We start from the raw sequence: 21736 nt of genomic DNA, 5'->3' as shown, positions 1-21736 counted from the left end.
GCCAACCTAGAGTCTGTACTTTATTGGGCATACAAGGAGAGGGGAGGGTCACTAAGGGCTTTTGAAAAGGGAACCAATTTGATGATTAAGAAGATTAGGATACTTTGGCAGCTTGTGAAGAAATGGAGAGGGAAGAGGTTCTGGGGACAGGGAGGCCATCTAGCACAGTGAAAGTTGTTGAGGGAAGAGTAATATAATAAAGAATCAAGATTTCCAAACCTCAAAATTTTGGGCAGCTCGGACCCAAAGGAGGTTGTGCAGCCAGCTTAGGATTTGTGGGGGCAGCTCTTTTCCTGCATGATGAGCTGGAAAAAAACAAAGTTTTTTTAAACAGAAATCTACAGCTTTCATGACAATCAATTGTGTCAACCCCATAGACTATAATCTTCAAGCCGAGATTGAAAACAACCACATGCAGACGGACTCTATCAAAATCGTGGACTATAATCAGAATCTGTGCGCTAACACCTCCAGCGACTGGTGACAGTTTGCCTTCCATAAGTCTCTTTTAACCCATTTTCTAGGCTCCAAATCTGATCATTTCCTGGCAAGGTAATAGTGTTGTGAATAAGCCAACAGCAATGCCAGAAATCATTAATAAGAAAGAACATTTCTAGTGTAATGTACTAAGGAGATCAGGCCAACGATGCCTCCGAGCACTTGTAAAGGACTTTAAGACCAGGTTTCCACGTGAGCTTTATCAGTTTAAACCCCATGACTCAGACACATAGGTTTGGTCTAGAAGTTTACAAGGTTCAAAGCTATTAGCCTGTTAAGGAGCCATTGACACCATAAGAGCAGGCTAGCTCACGGCAGAATTTGATACAGACACATGCTCTGTCCTCTCCTTCCGCCCTCTTGGAAAAAGTGAGCCCACGTCCTGAGAGAGCCTGCATCCTAGGCCCGACTCAGAGCATACCTCTGGCCCTGGTGGGTGCGGCTAGTCAGAACAACTCAGCCAGGAGTCAGGAGCTACCTATGAATGTCCCCACACCAAGAGATAAAGACAAAAGGAGTGATGGGATGGGACCGGGAAGGGCACAGAGACAGAAGTCATAAAACCTGGGTTCGAGCACAGGCTCTACCCTGTACTAAAAGTCATTTAGCCGCTCAGGTTAAGAAACGAGCATGCTCTCCTCTCCATATGGCACAAGCTTGTGGACAGAACACAGGCTTTACAGTCAGGAGACCTGATGAGATAGTAAATGGGAAAGCGTTTCGAAAATGGCAGAGCACCACAGGGATGCAAGACAGTATTCGAAAGCCCATAAAATTGTGTGATTCATTTGCATAGCCAGCCTCTAAGAACCAAAACTTAAAAAAAAATTTTAGACAACTAACTGGGCAGAAACCTTTCTGCTTCCCTGCCTTCTTAAGCAGTGTGCAAAATGAAATTTAGCCATTAGGGAATGATCCAGGGTCATCCTCATGAAGAGGTACCATTTGCCTCATCCCTAAATGGTCCAGTTTGGGGGTTTTTTTTGTCCTTTTGCTAGTTTTCTGTCTCGTCCTTTGCAGCCAAGCTGCCCCCCTGCTTGACATTACTGTGCCAGTCAGTAGTCATCCCTATCCCCCTTCTAATTGGCTGTCTCTAAACAGCCAGTGACTTTGGAAACTGCCTAACCAAGTTGATTAGTAATCACTGCAAAGTACAGAAATGCAAAGGAAGCTCTGAGTATGAGCCTGAAAGGCTCTCCAATAAGGAAAACACAGAGGCTTTATTTAATGAGCGGACTGGGTGACAGCAATGGTGACTGCTCAGAGGCCTTTTTTGCCTTCTTCCTGCCTCTTGGCTGCCTGACACTCCCCGGATGGCTAAGTTCTGGATAGCTGAGCTGCAGCCATCAGAAAAAGGACAAAGCAGGAGGGGAGAAAAAGGAAAATGAAGGCCTGCCTTATCTACTGGCATCTTTTGCTATTTTCCACTGCCTCCAGTGGAAAATAGTAGTCTATGCAGATGCCCACTTTTGAGAAACCAATTACCGACCTGCAAGGACGTCTTCGACCTTCTTCTCGGCCAGCTGATCCTCCTTCCTTTGTAAGAGGAGCTCAATGTGGAGCAGAAAGCCTTTTCCAACATCTGCTGACGACTCAAAGCGGTCACAGACAGTCTTCAGAAAATCAAAGCCAACAGAATCTCTGGCAAGGAGACACATGTGTAAGTAGGCTGGCCCCCAGGCCTGGCTTTCATTACCCATTTCGCTGTACCCATTACACTGATTCCCTTCCAGATCAGAGAGCTTGAGATATAGAATATGATATCTTTCTCAGAGAGAGCTGAAGAAAAGGGTAAAAATGTATATTAAGAATAAAGATCCAGACGTTGTTTGAATAGCGTCTGCCTTTATTCTATCTCTACCTACAATCTTGATGCCTCATATTTAGACAAACAGGGGCTAGGGAATTAGTTTCAAGGTTGCCTGCTTCCCTTGAGCCCATCTCCTCTCAAAACACATACCTTACCCATCTGGCAAATTTCGACTCTGAGAAGAGCGGCCTAGGCCCACATCTTTCTGTGTTCCTAAAGAACATTTGGCAAGCTCTTCACACTCAGTTGGTACTAAATATGAGAAAACTCTTCTTTGGCATTTGATGCAGCATGAAGTGAAGAAAAGGAATAAACTAATAAGTATATGTTATACATTAATCCCAATAACTATCAATAAAACATTTCATGAGTGCTGACTAAACTGCTTGTCACGGACTAGCTTTTAACTCAATAAAATTTGGAACAGCCTCTTCCTCGGTTTGAATCAAACACGCTGACCTTTCTAAAAGTGGTCGGCACTCAGGGCCACCCTGCCCAGGGACCTCCTAAGGACTGCTATCTGACAAGGGTTTTTCACAGGAATTTTGGGGGAAAATACTTGGACAAATGTATTGGAAAAGAATTCATTTCCTTTGAAATCTTTTGTGTTTTGCTTTCATGCATTTAAAAACATTCTTCTGAGGAACTAAACTCCTCAAAGGCTTCTTCGCCAGACTGCCCAAAGGGTTCAGGATACCAAAAAAAGGTCAAGCGTCCCTGAACTAGAAGATTATACATCTCTAAAGAAGGAACTAAGTATTCATTTTAGCTTACTCTTCTGACTTCTTTGCATATAAAAAATGGCAATACAAACCAAATATTTCAGAAAAACCAATTAATCAATCAACATTTATGAAGCACCTACTATGTGCCAGGCACTGTGCTAAGTGCTGGGGATACAAAAAGAGGCAAAAGACAGTCCCTGTCCTCAAGGAGCTTACAATCTAAAGGGGGTGGGGGGACGACATGCCAACAAATCTATACAATGTGGGCTTTAGATAGGCCAAAAAGGAAATATCAAACAGAGAGAAGGCACTGGAATGAAAAGAGAATCTGAGCTGGGACTACAAGGAAGGCAGGGAGATTAATTATTAAAGCTGAGAAGGGAAAGTGTTCCAGGCATGGAGAATAGTTTGAGCAAATCCCCAGGACCAAGAGTGATGCCAGGAGCCCAATGTCACTGGATCAAAGATTAAAGGGTACAAAAGACTAAGAAGGCAGGAGGGAGTGGGTGATACCAAACGTTTTGTATTTGATCCTGAAGGCAATAGAGAGCCAGCCACAGGAGTTTATTGAAGAAGGGGGGCTGGATTGCTGCTGACTGAATAGAGGATGAATTTGAGAAGAGAGAAACTTAGGGCAGGATATTTCAATAGTCCAGGTACGATGTGAGGAAGGCCTGTACCATGGCAGTGGCAGAAGAGGGGAAGTATTCAAGAGAAGTAAAGGCAACATCAACAGGCCTTGGAAACAGCTTGGCTGTGTGGTATAAGAGATAGAGAGGAGTTCAAGATGCCTCCTGAGTGCCTGGATAGTGTTGCCTTCAACAGGAGCAATAGGGAGGGTTGAGAGGAGAAAAAAAATGAGTTCCATTTTAGACATAGTGAGTTTCAGATGTCTTCTGGACATCCATCTCAAGATGTCTGAGAGGCAGCTGAAGATGTGAGAATGGAGGTCAACAGAGAGGCCAGGGACAATTCTGAGGGACTTAAGAGAAAGAACACTCTCCCCAGCCAGAGAAAGAACTGTGGGAGTAGAAGCACAGAAGAAAAACAACTGCTTGATCACATGGTTCGATGGGGATAGGATTGGGGATGTAGATTGTAATGTAAATGATCACCCTGGTGCAAATATCAATAATAAAGAAATAGGTCTTGATCAGTGACACATGTAAAACCCAGCTGAATCGCTCTTTGGCTACGGGATGGGGGTGGGAGGAGGGGAGGGAAAGAACATGATTCATGTCACCATGGAAAAATATTCTTAATCAATTAATTAAATGCATTTTTTAAAAAGCAAGAAAAATAAAGAAAGGGGAAGAGACAGACAGACAGACAGACAGACACTAGGGCAGGAAAGGTAGAATTAAAAATCGCCAGTGTGAAGATGGTCATTAAATCCTTGGGAGCTGGTGAAATCGTCAAGTGTAGTAGTATAGAGGGAGAAGAGAAGAGGGCCCGGGCCCAGGACAGAATTCTGAAGGTATGACACAAAGGAAGATCCAGCAAAGGAGACAGATGGAGCAGTCAGGAAGATAAGAGAAGAACCAAGAGGCAGGGTGTCCTAAAAACCTAGAAAGAAGACTATTAAGGAACAGAGAGTGATCAACAGTGTCAAAGGCAGCAGAGAGGTCAAGGAGAATGAGGACTTGAGAAAGGGCCACTGGATTTGGCACGGAAGAGATCTGAGGCAAGGAATGATTTGCCCAGGGTCTCACAGTTAGTAAGTACCTGAGGCCACATTTGAGCTTATGAAGATGAGTCTTGATTCCAATTCCAGTGCTCTATACACTGTGCCACCTAGCTGCCATTCTGAGATTAAACACCAAATAAAACAGGCAATTGCACAGACATGGTATGTATGTGTGTAAACACACACACACACACACACACACACACACCTGCAACTCTCTATTATTATTATAGCTTGCTTTTCTTTTTAAGTACAAAAGTACTTAACCTGTAGTCCTGATTTTCTATGCTTTTTTTTTGGTCTTCCTTCTATTCTTTTCTCTCTATTTTTTTAAAGATGACTCCAAGAACCACTTTCTTTTTAAATTCTTATGGGACAAATATTCCATTAAGTTATTTACCATAATTTGTTCAACCATTCAGTAACTGATAGGTGCCCCTTTAGCTTCAAGTTCTTTGCTAATACAAAAAAAAGCTGCTATAAGTATTTTTTGTGCCTCTGGGTCCTTTACATCTTTCTTTGAAGTACATATAAGCCTAATAGTAATATTGTTGGTGTACGCAGTTTAGTAACTTTGAAGAAATACTTCCCAACTGTTTTCTAGAGTGGTACGGCTTGAAATCTGGTACTACAAAGCCTTCCTTCCCACTTGATTTTTAGTATTTCCCTTTATATTCTTGACATTTTTGCCCCTCTGGATGAATTCTGCTATTGTTTCTCACTATTTGCAAGCAATAAATTTTTCTCAAACTATTTAGGTCTGTCTTCATTTCCGAAAAGAGAATTTTATACCTGCATTCACATAACTGCCATGAGTGCTTCTACAGATAGACCCCCCCCCCCCAAGTACTTTATAGAGTCTATGGTCATTTTTAATAGGATTTCTTTCTCTTTCTGCTGGATTTTGTTAGGAATGCTAATGACTGATGTGGGTCTATTTTATATCCTGCAATTTTGTTTAAAATTGTTGTTTCAATTAATTTTTAGCTGACTCTTTAGGGTTCTCTAGATAAACCATCGTATCATCTATAAAAAGCAATGCTTTTATTTCCCTTTGTCTATGTTTGTTCCCTTGGTTTTTTCTTGTCTTATCATTATAACATTTCTAGCACTGTTAAGCAGTAGCAGTGATGATTGGGCATACTTGCTTTAACCTGATGAAAAAGCCTTTATCCTTTCCCACTATGTGTTTGTTCTTGATTTTTTAAAAAAATAAATAATACTATGCTAAGGAAGATTTTATTTATTCCCATTTTTTCTAGTTTTCTTTTTTCAATTTTTTTTAAACCCTCACCTTCCATCTTGGAGTCAATACTATATATTGGTTCCAAGGCAGAAGAGTGGTAAGGGCTGGGCAATGGAGGTTAAGTGACTTGCCCAGGGTCACACAGATAGGAAGTGTATGAGCTCAAATCTGAACCCAGGACCTCCCGTCTCTAGGCCTGGCTTCTCCATCCACTGAGCTACCCAGCTGCCCCCTCTAGTGTTTTTTAAAACAGAAATGGGTATTAGATTTTGCCAAAAGGTTTTTCGGCATCTATCGATGTAATCATGTGGGTTTTATAGTTTTTGCTATTAATGTGGTCTATTATACTTTTAATTTTTCTCATGTTGAACTATCCCTGCATTCCTGGTGGAAATCCAACCTGGCATTGTGAATAATTTTTTAATGTTGTTATAGCCTACTTGCAAATACATCATTTAATATTTTGCATCAGTGTTCACCGGGGATATTCCTCTAGAGATTTCTTTCCTCTGCTTTGTCTCCCTATTTCAAGTGTGAAGACTATATTTCTATCAAAGAGAATTTGGGAAAGTCTCTTATTTTCCTGATTTTTATAAATAGTTTTTTATATAGTATTAGAATTATTAATTCTTTAAATGTTTTACAGAATTCACTTGTAAATCTATCTGGTCCTGTCCTGGAGTTTTATTTTTTTCCTTGAAATTTACGATGGCTTATTCAATTTTCTCTTTCATATTATCATTTTTGTTGACCTAATTGAACAAAATAATTCCTGATAGTGTCCTTTATATCCTCTTCATCTGTTAATTCCCCTTCTATATTTTCATATTGGTTGGTTTTCCGCTCTTTTTAAAATCTTCTTACTTATCTATGTTATTAGTTTATTTAGCTTCTAATTTTATTTATTAATTCAACAGGTTTTGTGCTTTCTGTTAACTTCTTTGATTTTCATAATTTCTACTTTGGTGTTTAGTTGGGGAAGTGTTGCTTTGTTGCTTTTCTCTTTTTTTAGTTGTATGTCAAATTCATAGATTTCTTCTTTCTGTCTTTTGTTAATGAAAGCATTTGGCGGCATACGTATTTTGCTAAGGAATGCTTACCTGAACTCCGTATGTTTTGATATGCCTCATGATTGTCATTTTCTTTGCTGTAATTCTATCATTGTTGATGGAGCAATTCTTTAGGACTAAGTGATGTGGCCTTCTATTCAATTCTCATTCTTTTTTTCACATAGCTTATCCATAAAAATGCAGGTTGGGGTTTTTATTAATTGTATTCTTCATCTCCTCACTTAATAGTCTTTTACTCTGGTACGGAATTTGCTCTTTATTTTTACAGGTCAATAGTCTGATGACACAGATCATTCAGAAAATACTCCTACATCAATAACTATTTATTTCTCCTCTGTTACAATATATTCAATTTCAGTTTTTGTCTTGCTACTCCTTTGCTCCAGGGCCTCTGGAAATATTAATGATACGTAGGAATGCTGTTGGACTAGAAGTCATTAAGCCTTTTATTTCAGACTCCTGCGCCATAGTTTCCAGTACCTTTTGGTCATCTATCCCTATATAGTCACCTTTTCAATGAAGGCACAAAGTGTACAAAGTACATACTGATATACTTTTTCTGGGAGCAAAGAACTGGAAACAAAATACTTATCTATTGATTGAGAAATGCCTAGGCAAATGGTGGTTTCTGAATGTGGTATAAGAAATTTTGACTATGAAGAATCCAAGAAGCATGCAGAGGTAAATATGAACTGATGCAAAACGAAGTAAAAAATAAAGGCAGAAAAACTCTTCATAATGACAAGTAGCCCTTTTTATAATAGCAAAGAACTCGATGTTAAGGGATTGCCCATCAATTGGAAAACGGCTGCACAAGTTACAATATAGGAATGTAATGGAATATTAGTGTGTGATAAGAAATAATGGAAGGGCCAGTTTCAGAGAAACTTTGCAAGACTTGCAGAAAGTGATGCAGAGTGAAGTAAGCAAAACCAAGAGAATAATTTCTACAATAATAACATTATGATTGATTCAACCATTCTGGAGGGCAATTTGGAGTTATGCCCAAAGGGCTATAAAAGAGTGCATACCTTTCAATCCAGCAATACCACTACTAGGTCTGTATCCTAAAGAGATTTAAAAAATTGGAAGGGACCTGTTTGTACAAAAATATTTATAGCTGTGCTTTTTGTGGTGGCAAAGAATCGGAAACTAGAGAGATGTCCTTCAATTGGGGAATGACTGAACAAACTGTGGTCTATGATGGCGATGGAATACTATTGTGCTATAAGAAAAGATGAACAGGATGATTTCAGAAAGAGCTGGGAAGACCTTCATGAACTGATACAGAGTGGAATTAGCAGAACCAGGGGAACATTATCCACAATAACTGAAACATTGTGGGATGATCTAATGTGATAGACTTTGCTACTAAGAGCAATAAAATGACCCAGGACAATTCTGAGGGACTTACAAAAAAAGAATACTATCCTCCTCCTCTAGAGAAAGAACTATTGAAGCAGAAAAGCAGATCAAAACAAAACAAAAAATAACAATAATAACATTACGAACACCAGCAACTTAGAAAGACTTGAGGAATCGGTTCAAAGCAGCCAACAATCTTGATTCTAAAGGACCCATGATGAAGCATACTTCCCATCTCTTGACAGAGGGGAGACAGACTGCATTTTTGGACATGGCCAATCGGGAGCAACAAGTAATTTGTTTTGCTTGACTATTTATAATTGTTACAAGAGTTTTGTATTTCTTTTATTCTCTTCCAATGGAAAAGGAAAGTAGCATAGAAAGAAACCAAATAGTTGTTCATTGAAAACTGCACATTAGAGGGAAGAGGGGGGAGAGAGAGAGAGAACATGAATCGTATAACCATATAAAATATTTTAAAATAAATTACTGTTTTAAAAAACTATACATTAAAAAATAAAGTATATACTAATTTATTTTGGAGGGTCTAACTGAATATTTTGTCGAATGTCTCCATCTTCATCTTTTACAATGGATAAACTGCAGATACTCATCATAAACAACTCAATAATAGATGGCCAAATGTCATATGAAATGATTTTTCTTGTTACTTTTGGATCACAATAAAACCAGCTTTGCCAGCTCCTTTATTTCCCTCTCCAAGAAGACCTGTGAGCCATCATTGCATTTAGCTGCAATTTCCTGTTGTCCTCTGATTAAATTTATTGCAAGAATGTCAGTGTTGATGTCATTCAGTCCCTCCAGCAGTGTGTCCATTAAGTCACTGGGCGAGGATCTCACAGCTAAATGAATCTATACCTAAACACAATCTCTGGCACACAGCCCGTCCTCCCCAGGCTATATTCTGGACTTCTACCACACCTCATTCCAGCCTTGGAATTGATCCCTGAGTGTCTTCAAGTTGCAGCTAAAAATCTCGCTTTTAGCTCCAGAGCCTCCCCTCCATTGATTATTTCCAATTAAGCCTGTCTAGCGTTAATACATATTGAAATGTTTTCACAAGCATGAACTCCTGGAGGGCAAGGCCTGGCTTTTTGTCTGTATTTGCATTCCTGGTGCTGAGCCCATCCCAGGCACCCAGGCACGGGGCAGGTAGGGCATGAATGCTTGCTCACTGATTGCAGCCGTGACTCTCTCAGGTATCCGCCGGAGCCTCTCTTCCCAGTTAAAGGCTCCTAAGTTCCAATAAGCCTTCAGCTGAAATGCTCGGAGAGAAGCCTTCCCGAGGATCGCAAACACACCGTAAGGCCATCTTCGAAATGAATCCGACCAAAGCAATTCTCCAACCTTTCACGGAGAAGGAATCCACCGGGCCGGGCCGCCTACCGATGTTGGATTCAACGTTACACAAATTTGGGCTCCCTGCCATGCACTTTAGGAAGCCCACTGAGGAATTCATTTCTCTTTGGCACCAGAGCGGCCCCCACTTGCATGGCCTGCGGGAAGAAGGGCCAGCCGGAATCTGCGGCATCCCTCAATTCTATGGTACATGAAAAGAAATCGTTTCCTTGCTCTACAATACCCAGGAGCACCAACTAATGGCTAACAAGGCTGCCAAAGAGCAGATCCTGCCAGAGCTGCTTTAACTCCCAGAAATGGATCATTGGTAACTAATTACAATCACAAGGAGCCTTGTTGGGCATAGTCAGTGTTCACACACACACAGGCATCCCCAGGAGCTTAACTTATTCTCCTAATTGGATTAAGCAGCCCCCTGACAATTATGTTCCCGTTGCTTATTTGGTTGGTTGGTTGGGGGCGGGGGAGGATGGGGCGGCTATTTGAACCAGTTTGGTCCCTGTGATATTCTGGACCTTTCAGGCCCCGGACAAGGACAGGAGACACTGACCGACATCTGAAACTAAAGGCACCTGAGCCCCATTAAGGACTTGCAGAGCTTACAGAGCGGCCTGGAGGGGGCGTGGCCAGGTGCGCCCAGACTGAGAGAAGCCTTCTGACCTCAACAGCAATAGCTCTGAGGTACTCGAAAAATGGACGCTGTTCATTTAGTTTGGGGTTTAGGGAGGGCATTTACTCCGCCTTTTCGCAATTCTTCAGGGTCACGAGAAATGGGGGGTGGGGGATTAGGATCTTCATGGGACTAGGGGTGCGAGGTTCAGAGGAAGGCCTGCCTGTGGCTGAGAAGAGGACCCAGCTTGGAGCACCATCTAGTGGCTGCTGGCAGAACTGCAGCCGGAGAACCCCATATTCCACCTGGAGAGGCCCAGGCTTGGCCTGTTCTTTGCCAGCCTTTCCCTCCCTAGTGGCAAGGTAAAGTGGCTGGTCCTGGAGGAAGGGCCATTCTCTGCCCTTCTTCGACCTAGAGCTCGTGCAAAGAAAGGGAAAGTTTAGTCCAGGCCAGCTCAGCTTAGGCTGAAGAATCCCAAGGCCTAAAGGAGAAGGCTCTTTAGCTTGATGTTGGGCTGCTACACAAGGCCCTCGACTGAAGCCACCCGCCATTCTAGGAATTCACTGTACAGAAGGTGAGCTAGGATAGGTGATTTGCATGAGGCCACTCCAGGTAGTAGAGCCAAGATTGCAAAACTGTAGACCCAGCACTGGCTGGGCAAGATAGTATCGATACTATTAACAGGGACAAGGAGGTGGAATAGTGAATGGATAGAGCACTGGTCCTGGAACAGAGAAGGCTTTGATTTCTTCCTGTGTTCCATTCTAGCCTCTGACACTTGCTAGCTACATGACCCTGGATTAATTACTTGACCTCTGTCTGCCTCAGTTTCCTCAACTAGAAAATGGGGATAATAATAGGCTCTACCTCCCAGGGTTGTTATGAAGATGAAACAAGATAATTATCTCCAAAGTACTTAGTACAGGGGGCGGCTGGGTGGCTAAGTGGATGGAGAGCCAGGCCTAGAGATGGGAGGCCCTAGGTCTGGCCTCAGACACTTTCCAGCTGGGTGACCCTGGGCAAGTCACTTAACCCCCGTTACCTAGCCCTTACCGCTCTCCTGCCTTGGAGCCGATATACAGTATTGATTCTCAGACAGAAGGTGAGGGTTTTTCATTTTAAATAAAGTGCTTAGTACAGTGCCTGACACAAAGCAGGTTCTTAATAAATGCTCCTCTTTCCTTCCCCAAGTCCCCATTTTACTATAATGTGTTCAAACTTGTTATCTCATTTTTTGTCGCAACTGGTGCTATTTTCCCACCTATTTTGAATTCTTATTAACATTCTATCGCAAAACAACTTTTCCTTTCAACGTTTGCAAATGGGGATGGGGTGTGGCCACTCCCTGAAACATAGCCCTTTAGTGCCACCAATGAACACGGATGGAGATCCGACTCCTCAGAGGCAATCTTCCTAAGAAGAAGAACATAAACAGCAGAAAATGAAGGGGGACTGAGTTCTGCTGTTGAAGCAAACAGCCACGGCTTACCTTGAAAGGACCCCATTACCCAGCACTCCGCGCTTTGAGAAGCTGGCTCCCCAGACTGATCATCCAAAACTGGGCTCAGGGACAGGGAGGCTCAGCATCGCAAGCTTCACATGTTTTTTACCTTTTTTTGAATTCTCCTGTCACTTTGGTCTTTGGTTGTTCAATGCACCATATCAAGCTTTCCCTTTATACGTGGACACATTCCACTGGCCAATGAGCAGAAAGAGAGTAAGGACTGCAGCCCAACAAGCAAATGACCTCTTTTCTGCACAGTGGCCTTCACAAGCTATCTTGTTAGTGCCAAACAGTGTGGCATTCTCTGGTATGAATAGATACTTCATAATATAATTAGTATTTAGAGCAAGAGAAGTCAATGTGTCCATACCTTCCATGCTCCAGAAGCAACTTAGCAGTGCTCAAAAAGGAATCGAAAGGCACCGAGAGATCCAGGAGTTTCATGGTGGCTAAAGAGAAAGCGGCAGGAATTAGGTCAGTTTTGTTCCTGAGGAAATAACGACTTGTCAACATCTTGTTTTTTCTGAAACTGATTAATCAAAGCTTCTTCTGGCAGGAAAGGGCTGGCCCCAGTGAACTAGCTAAGACACATGCCGAATTCTCCCTCATCTGCTCTCGGAGCACACAGGACATGGAGCCCAAATTTCTACGGAAAACTGGCTCTGCCCGAGTCCTCGCCACCATCTCCCTTCACGCCTAGAATTCTGCATTATACCTAGCAACAGCTTAAGAAATGGCTACTGAATGAACCACTGCAGGGGATTTTTCCACTAAGAAGAGACTCTACGATGATGTCAACTTCCCAAATGAGTATATCCCAGGAAGGCACCTGTTCTTTGAGCCAACGTAGGATTCGGGAAACATCTAGGCAGCTCTCCTTGCTTGCTGAACCCAAACCTAAATTAGACTTGGGATCACATCTGGTCACTTCATCAGTTGACCACATTTTAAATGTGCTTGCTACTCTCTCCTCGCCACCTTTTTTCTTTTCTTCTGGCTGATAACTGCTCTTTTTCCCCTGGGGCACCCCCCCCCATCCCCTATTTCCCTATCCCCCAGCACCCAGTTTCTGTGATTGTTAAGTGAGAAGCTGCTGAATCAGGGAGGGTGTATGAAAAGCAGACCTTCACGGAGTTCTTCATCTGATGCTTCCCTTCTCAAAAGGATTCTGATCTTTAAGTGCAATCCAGCCGGATGTAACTGTTCCTATTTTAAAGGAAGAAATGACAACGACAGCATTACTTGGGTGGAACACAAGAGGCCATTTTTGTCAGTTGGCACCTTCTTCAGAGTCATGGCAGGACGCCCCCTTTTCTTTTCTCTTACACTGCCCCCACACCAGTGAAGTCCAATGCATTCTCCATTCAGTCACTAAAGCAATTTTGCCAAAGTGCAGGTTTGACCATGTCAATTCTTTATTCGACAAACTCCGTCCGCTTTCTATCTCCTCCAGGCGCAAATAAAAAACGGCTCTGTTTGGCCCTCAAAGCACTTCGCAACTCGGTCCCCTCTTCCCTTCCCCCAGGCTTTTTACATGTTACTCCCTGCCCCGTACTAGTCCAGCCAAAGACACTTGTCTCCTTAAGGTGGCAATTAGAATTCTACCTTCGACAGAAAGTTTTCTCCAATCCCAGTGCCTGCCTTCTGTTCAATATTTCCTGTTTATCCTGCCTACAGCTTGTTTCTACCTATCTGTTTGCTTGTTGCCTCCCCCATTAAATTGTGAGCTCCTTGAGGACAGGGACTCTCTTTGGCTCTTTGGGTATTCCCACACTTAGCTAAGTGCCTGGCACGTAGAAGGTGCTTCATTACTGCTTACTCACTGACAGCATCATTCCTAATCAGAAGTCAATCCAAATTTTAAAAGTCCATATGATAAAATCCAGTGTGTTTCCAAAGAGATTCCCTGATAGCTTGTTCAACTTTATTCAATATTCCACCTTTAAATAAGCCAAGAAAGAGAACCAGGTACATTGGAAACATTTCTATTAAGGATTAAGCATTTGATGGCAGAAATCAGGGATGAAACTGTGTGAAACTTCTCCATTAGCTAACAGTCCTTAGAAGCAGAATTTTATGTAAATTATCCCACGGAGCTTCCTCTTTTAATGTATAAACCAAACATAAATCTGAATTCTAAAGTGGCAGAGCCAACAGAAGGGTGGAATGGAACAATGTTCCTTCCCAAGCCATTTTAGAAAGTCAGTTGGAAAAGTCTGTCTCACTGGGGTGAGAGTGGCATTCAGGCAAGCCAGCAGCAATACCTTGGCCCAGCAAGGAGTCCTACCAAATTTCGTTTATGGCACAAATAGGGCACTGACACCTGTGTAAATAGAAATAGCCCTAGTCCATTCATAGTTAAAACTCTACTTACCCGAGATGATGTCATCCCCACCTCCCATAGTAGGGAGGGGAGATGAGTTACCCCACGTGACAATAAGTAACAAATCAAGAACAAAAATCAGTGCAGAGGCTGCCATTTGTCCACTTGAATTAGAGGTGGACCCACAGGAAGTGACGAGAGACACTTTCTCTTCAAGTATGTTGGTTACTTCCTGCTAAGGGGGTTCCCACATTGAACTTGGTGCTGAAGGATCTCGGAGGAGACCACAGGCAGCTTCTACTCTGAATGGTCACGTGGGTAAGTCAGGCTGACTTCCTTGGCCTACCTTGGCATTTTTCCAAGACTCTACCTTGAGTAGGCTCTATCCTATCTGATTGCTAGGCCTTGTGGCTTGTAGCCTAATTTATTTAGCCTTTTAACCTTCTCTCTCCATCCAGGCCTCTGCAGGCTTGGACTAGCCTCTCCCTCTCTCTATTTCCCTACCTTTTACCTTCCTAATTGTAAATAAACTACCTTAAAACCCGATCCTGACTTGGGTCTATTTTAATTACGGAATCAATTTGAATTATTGATTCCTGGCGGCCACACCTTAAATATATATAAATATCTAAAATCTCCCTCTTACACACCTAAATTAGGAAGCACGAAAACAGAGAAAGAAAACTATAAACCAATTTCCCTAATGAACACGAATGCAAAATTGTTAAATAAAACATCAGCAGGGAGATTATAGCAATGTAGTTCAGGGCTAATTCAACAGGAGGAAAACTATCAGCATAATTGATAATATCAATAGCAAAACCAAAGGAAACCACGTGATTATCTCAACAGATGCATAAAAGGTTTTTTGACAAACTACAATACCCCTTCCTAGCAAAACCCACCAGAGAACATGGGAATAAGTAGAGCTTCCCTTACAATGATAAGAAGTTGTCTATCAAAAAGCCATATGCAGGCCTTATCTGAAAAGAGAATCAAGGACAAGCCTTCCCGACAAGATTAGGGGTAAAGTAATAATGTTCATTGTCACCGTCATTCAATAGTGTAGTAGAGATGCTAGCGCTATAGCAATAAAAGAAGAAAGAGAAGGAATTAGAATATGCTCACTCTTTGCAGATAACATGATGGTATACCTACGGAATCTACTCAATAACCAATTGAAATAATTAACAACTTTAGGAAAGTTGCAGTACAAAAAAGAGACCCACATAAATCATCAGCATTTCTATATATTACCAACAAAGTCTAGCAGAGAGAGGTAGAAAAAGAAATTCCATAAAAAAAAAAAAACTATTGACAATATAAAATACCTGGAGGTCTACCTACCAAGACAAACCCAGAAGCTATATAAACACAATTACAAAACACTTTCCTTTTTTCTTTGAAATCTTTACCTTCTGTCTTTAGAATCAACACTATGTATTGATTCCAAAGGAGACAAGTGGTAAAGGGCCTAGGCAATTGGGGTTAAGTGACTCACCCAGGGTCACACAACTAAGTAGAGTCCGTGGCCAAATTTGAACCCAGAACCTCCCATCTCTAGGACTGATCTCTATCCACTGAGTCCCTTAGGAGTCCCTACAAAACACTTTTGACACAATAGTATCAAATCTAAATAAATGGCGAAATGTTCATTGCTCATGGGTAGGCCATGCAAATATAATAAAAATGACAGTTCTACCTAAGTTAATATATTTACTCAGTTCTATACCAGCTATCAAAAATTATTACACGGAGCTAGAAAAAATAATAAAATTCATCTGGAAGGACAAAAGGTCAAGAATATCAAAGGAATTGATTAAAAAAAAAAGTGAAGGAAGATGGCCTAACAGTACCAGATCTCAAACTGTATTATAAGCACTAATTATCAAAACAATCTGGTACTGGTTAAGAAATCGAGGATCAATAGAATAGATTAGGTACACAACACACAATAGTGAATGTCCCTAGTAATCTAGTGTTTGATAAATCCAAAGATCCCAGCTTTGGGGACAAAAATTGCTGGGAAATCTGGAAAACAATATGGCAGAAACTAGGTGCGCAATAGGTCAACATCTCACATCATATGCCAAGCTAAGGCCAAAATAGGTACATGATTTAGACATGTAGGATGATACCATAAGCAAATTCTGGGAGCATGGGATACTTACCTGCCATTCCCTTATGCATAAGGGAAGAATTTTGACCAAATAAGAGGGAGAAAGTATTACAAGATGTGAAATGTATAATTTTGATTACATTAAATTAAAAGGGTTTTCCACAAACAAAACCAATGTAACTAAGATTAGAGGGAAAACGGAAAATGGGGGTGGGGGGAATTTACAGCAAGTGTCTCTGGCAAAGGCCTCATCTCTCAAATGTAGAGAGAACTAAGTAAAATGTATAAAGAATTTCAGACAAAAACAATTCAGCTCCTGCCTCCAGAGCATTCTACTGAGACTACGCTTTATACCGTTAACCATTTCTTTCTTCCTCAAACTATCTCCTCCCTCAGTCTCTGGGAGCTCTTCTTCCCTTTAGATCATTCCTTCTTTAGTTCCTCTTCTAGCCCTTCTTCCTCTCTCTGATTCTTAAATGTGAACAACCTCCATGCCCTTCTCTCTCTACACATTCTTCTTCCGTGATTTCATCCATCCCTGTAGCTTCAAACATCCAGTTCTGCCCTCTTCCCCTGACGGCCAATTTCCCATCTCCAGCTGCTTTGTGGAAATCACACCTGGAGAAACTGAAATTACTCTAACTCATTCATGGAAGACTCCTTCTACCTTCTGCTTTCACCTCAAGCTTGTCACTTTCACCCCTTTCTGATTTCCTATTCCTGTCACTGTTTCCATCTTTATTCTAGGCCCAGCCCTGAGTTCAACATCTAAGGCTTTTTTGACTCCTCCCATATCCAGTCACTAAAATCCCAGAGAGAATCTTTCACTATAATCCCTTTCCAATTCATCCCTCCCAAAGTGGCAGAATTTCCAAGAGGTTTCTATTTGAAATATGGATTTCCCAAAGGGAACAAAACAAGAGTATCTTATTTTCTTGGTGGTTAGTGATTTGGCCCCTTGTGGGCATGCTTATTTGACAGTTTTGTGGGTGGTTATTTAATTCCTAGGGCCACTGTCCTCACTCAAGCCATCACCTCCCACCTTTGCACTGTGCCTATCTCCCCATGTGTCTCTCTGTTTCTCACTGTCTCCCCACTTCAATGTATCTCACGTGATTCATCTTCTTAAGGCACCACTTTCATGAAAGGGGAAAAAAACCTTCAGTGGTTTTCTATTACATACAGAAACAAGTCCAAAATCCTTAACCTAGCACTTAAGACCCTCCGAAGTCCAACTCTACCCTGCCTTTATCTCCCTCTACCGTCTCAACATAAGCTGTCCCCGACATTCCTTTGGGCCTCCCCATTTTTCTGCCTTTTCCACCTAAAATACTCTTTTCCCTCCCTCAACCTTCCCCAAGTTACACATATCCTTTGAAGCTCAGCTCAGGGAGTTGGACTGATAGTCTGAGAACCTGGGTTCAAATGTGGATTCTGCAAGTCACCTTCTTTCTGACAGTCCCCTTTTTAATCAAATGTCTAAATCTGTGACCCTAAAATCCTCTTCTATGCAGCCCTTGCTCTCTATATCATTCAATATTTAATGCTATCCTTGTGTTTGTTGTTAGTAACAAGTTTAATTGTGTCTCTGTCCTCCTCCAGCTTACATTCTAGGATCCTCACGGGCAGGAATCATATCTTCTGCTTTCTCTTATAGTCCTCCTAATATTCTAGAAATAGAAAATACTCTAGGAATAACCTTAAAGACGGGGTAGACATATTGACAAGCAAACCAGCAAAAACCGCATGATTATCTCAACAGATGCTGAAAAAGCCTTTGACAAAATACAGCATCCATTCCTATTGAAAACACCAGAAAGTATAGGAATAGAAGGGCGTTACCTAAAAATAATAAACAGTATATATCTAAAACCATCAACAAGCATCATCTGCAATGGGGATAAATTAGAAGCCTTCCCAGTAAGATCAGGAGTGAAACAAGGATGCCCATTATCTCCTCTATTATTTAACATTGTACTAGAAACACTAGCAGTAGCAATTAGAGAAGAAAAAGAAATTGAAGGCATTAAAATAGGCAATGAGGAGACCAAGCTATCACTCTTTGCAGATGATATGATGGTCTACTTAAAGAATCCCAGAGAATCACCTAAAAAGCTAGTGGAAATAATCAACAACTTTAGCAAAGTTGCAGGATACAAAATAAATGCACATAAATCATCAGCATTTCTATATATCTCCAACACATCACAGCAGCAAGAGGTAGAGAGAGAAACACCATTTAAAATCACCCTAGACAATATAAAATACTTAGGAATCTATCTTCAAGACAAACACAGGAATTATACGAACACAACTACGAAACACTTTCCAAACAATTAAAACTAGATCTAAACAACTGAAAAAACATTGATTGCTCATGGGTAGGACGAGCTAACATAATACAAATGACCATTCTACCCAAATTAATTGACTTATTTAGCGCCATACCTATCAAACTACCAAGAAACTTTTTTTTACTGAATTAGAAAAAACTATAACAAAGTTCATTTGGAAGAACAAAAGATCAAGAATATCAAGAGAAATAATGAAAAAAATGTGAAGGAAGGGGGCCTAGCAATAACAGATATTAAACTAAACTATAAAGCAGCAGTCATCAAAACAATATGGTACTTCAGAGGCCTAGAGATGGAAGGTCCTAGGTTCAAATCTGGCCTCAGCCACTTCCCAGCTGTGTGACTCTGGGCAAGTCACTTGACCCCCATTGCCCACCCTTACCACTCTTCCACCAAGGAGCCAATACACAGAAGTTAAGGGTTTAAAAAAAACCAATATGGTACTGATTAAGAGACAGAAGCAAGGATCAGTGGAATAGACTTGGGGTAAGTGACATCAGCAAAACAGTCTATGATAAACCCAAAGAGCCCAGCTTTTGGGACAAAAACCTACTATTTGACAAAAACTGCTGGGAAATTTGGAAAACAATATGGGAGAGATGAGGTTTAGATCAACATCTCACACCCTACACCAAGATAAATTCAGAATGGGTGAATGACTTGAATATAAAGAAGGAAGCTATAAGTAAATTAGGTGAACACTTGTCACATCTTTGGGAAAGGAAAAACTTTAAGACCAAGCAAGAGTTAGAAAAAATTACAAAATGTAAAATAAATAATTTTGATGACATTAAATTAAAAAGGTTTTGTACAAACAAAACCAATGCAACCAAAATTAGAAGAGAAGCAACAAAACAAGAAAAAATCTTTATAACAAAAACCTCTGACAAAGGTCTAATTACTCAAATATACAAAAGGAGCTAAATCAATTGTACAAAAAATCGAACCATCCCCCAATCGATAAATGGGCAAGGGACATGAATAGGCAATTTTCAGATAAAGAAATCAAAACTATCAATAAGCACATGAAAAAGTGCTCTAAATCTCTAATAATTAGAGAAATGCAAATCAAAACAACTCTGAGGTACCACCTCACACCTAGAAGATTGGCTAAAATGACAGCAAAGGAAAGTAATAAATGTTGGGGGGATGTGGCAAAATTGGGATATTAATGCATTGCTGGTGAAGTTGTGAATTGATCCATCTGGATGGCAATTTGGAACTATGCGCAAAGGGCACTAAAAGACTGCCTGCCCTTTGATCCAGCCATACCACTGCTGGGTTTATACCCCAAAGAGATCATAAGGAAAAAGACTTGTACAAAAATATTTATAGCAGCACTCTTTGTGGTGGCAAAAAAATGGAAAATGAGAGAACGCCCTTCTATTGGGAAATGGCTGAACAAATTGTGGTATTTGCTGGTGATGGAATACTATTGTGCTCAAACGAATAATGAACTGGAGGAATTCCATGTAAACTGGAATGACCTCCAGAAATGGATGAAGAATGAAAGTAGCAGAACCAGGAGAACATTGTACACAGAGACTGATACACTGTGGTACAACTGAATGTAATGGACTTCTGTAGTAGCAGCAATGCAATGACCCAGGACATTTCTGAGGGACTTATGAAAAAGAGCGCTATCCACATCCAGAGAAAGAACTGTGGGAGCGGAAACCCAGAAGAACAACAACTGCTTGAACATATGGGTTAATGTGGATATGATTTGGGATGTAGACTCTAAATGACCACCCCAGTGCAACTAGCAATAATATGGAAATATGTGTGACCCTGGGCAAGTCACTTGACCCCCATTGCCTACCCTTACCACTCTTCTGCCTTGGAGCCAATACACAGTATTGACTCCAAGGTGGAAGGTGAGGGTTTAAAAAAATATGGAAATGGGTCTTGATCAATGACACATGTAAAACCCAGTGGAAATACTCGTTGACTGGGGGGGGGGGGGGTGGAGGGGAGAGAAAGAACATGAATCATATAATCATGGGAAAATGCTCTAAATTAATTAATTAAATAAAAATTCCCAAAAAAAAAGAAAAAAGACGGGATAGATGAAGGAATAGCATGCTCATATACATAGCATGATGGAAAGAGCACTAGACTTTTCGAGTTTAGAGACTCTTGCCTCTAACAACACTTCCTGGTTGTGTGACCCTACATAACTCACTTAGGGGTGCGCCTTCATTTCCTTGTCGGTAAAAATAAACCCATGGATATCTGCAGTAGCTGTCAGCCGGCAGGAGCTCAGTAGAGATAGCAATTCCTCCAGGAGGTGCCTCCACACTTGTTAGCATAAGTATGTCTCTGGGCTCTGTCCTGAGCTCCCTTCTCCCTCTATACTATTTTGACTGATGATCTCATCAGCACTTATCATTCCCCCCAAAGTCTGGAGATCAGGCAAGAGAAGGCACAGCAGGAGATGGAAGTCCCATCTATAGTCATTGTCTCCACTGCGGTAACACTGGGCCCCCATCCCCAGTGCAGAGTCTAATAACTTCACACCCAGACTGTTACCATAAAGTCTACTGGTTGGCTCATCTCAATTCTTTATCCATTCGGATCCAGCCTCCACTCAGATACCAAACTGATCTTTCCTAAAGCAAAGATTTGACCATGACACCACCTGCCTCTCCCCCAACTCAGTAATCTCCACGGACTTCCTATTACCTTCAGATCAAATATAAGTCTAAAATCTTCTAGCTTTCATAGCCTTTCATAGCCTGGCCCATTCCTACCTTTCCAGTCTTCTTATACTTTACTCCCCTCCATATAACTTATGATTCAGTGACACTGACCTCCTTGCTATTATTCTTTCAACAGGATATTTTATCTCCTGATCCTGCCTTTTTGCCTGCTGTCCCCTAGCCCTGGAATGCTCTCCCTTCTTGTCTCTGCCTCCTGGCTTCCTTCAAGTCTCAGATACAATCCTGCCTTCTGCAAGAAGTCTTTCCTGGCTCTACCCTCATTCTTCTGACATACCCATTTGCCATATATATATATATATATATATATATATATATATATATA

General features: G+C 41.3%; 1 protein-coding gene across 1 annotated transcript in view; it reads right to left on the bottom strand.

Moving 5' to 3' along the window:
- TEX11 (testis expressed 11) overlaps window positions 1-21736 on the bottom strand; it is a 186875-nt gene that overhangs the window by 63511 nt on the left and 101628 nt on the right. The window contains exons 6-9 of the mRNA XM_044682860.1: window positions 13020-13101; window positions 12266-12344; window positions 1988-2139; window positions 220-305 (exon numbers count right to left, since the gene is read on the bottom strand). Coding sequence (XP_044538795.1) covers window positions 220-305; window positions 1988-2139; window positions 12266-12344; window positions 13020-13101 — 399 coding nt within the window. The remainder of the gene's footprint in view (window positions 1-219; window positions 306-1987; window positions 2140-12265; window positions 12345-13019; window positions 13102-21736) is intronic.

Source organism: Gracilinanus agilis, chromosome X, assembly GCF_016433145.1.
Source record: "Gracilinanus agilis isolate LMUSP501 chromosome X, AgileGrace, whole genome shotgun sequence".
NCBI classification, from domain to species: Eukaryota; Metazoa; Chordata; class Mammalia; order Didelphimorphia; family Didelphidae; genus Gracilinanus; species Gracilinanus agilis.
The sequence above is the reverse complement of the archived record's forward strand: the minus strand, read 5'-3'. Positions and strand labels throughout refer to the sequence as shown.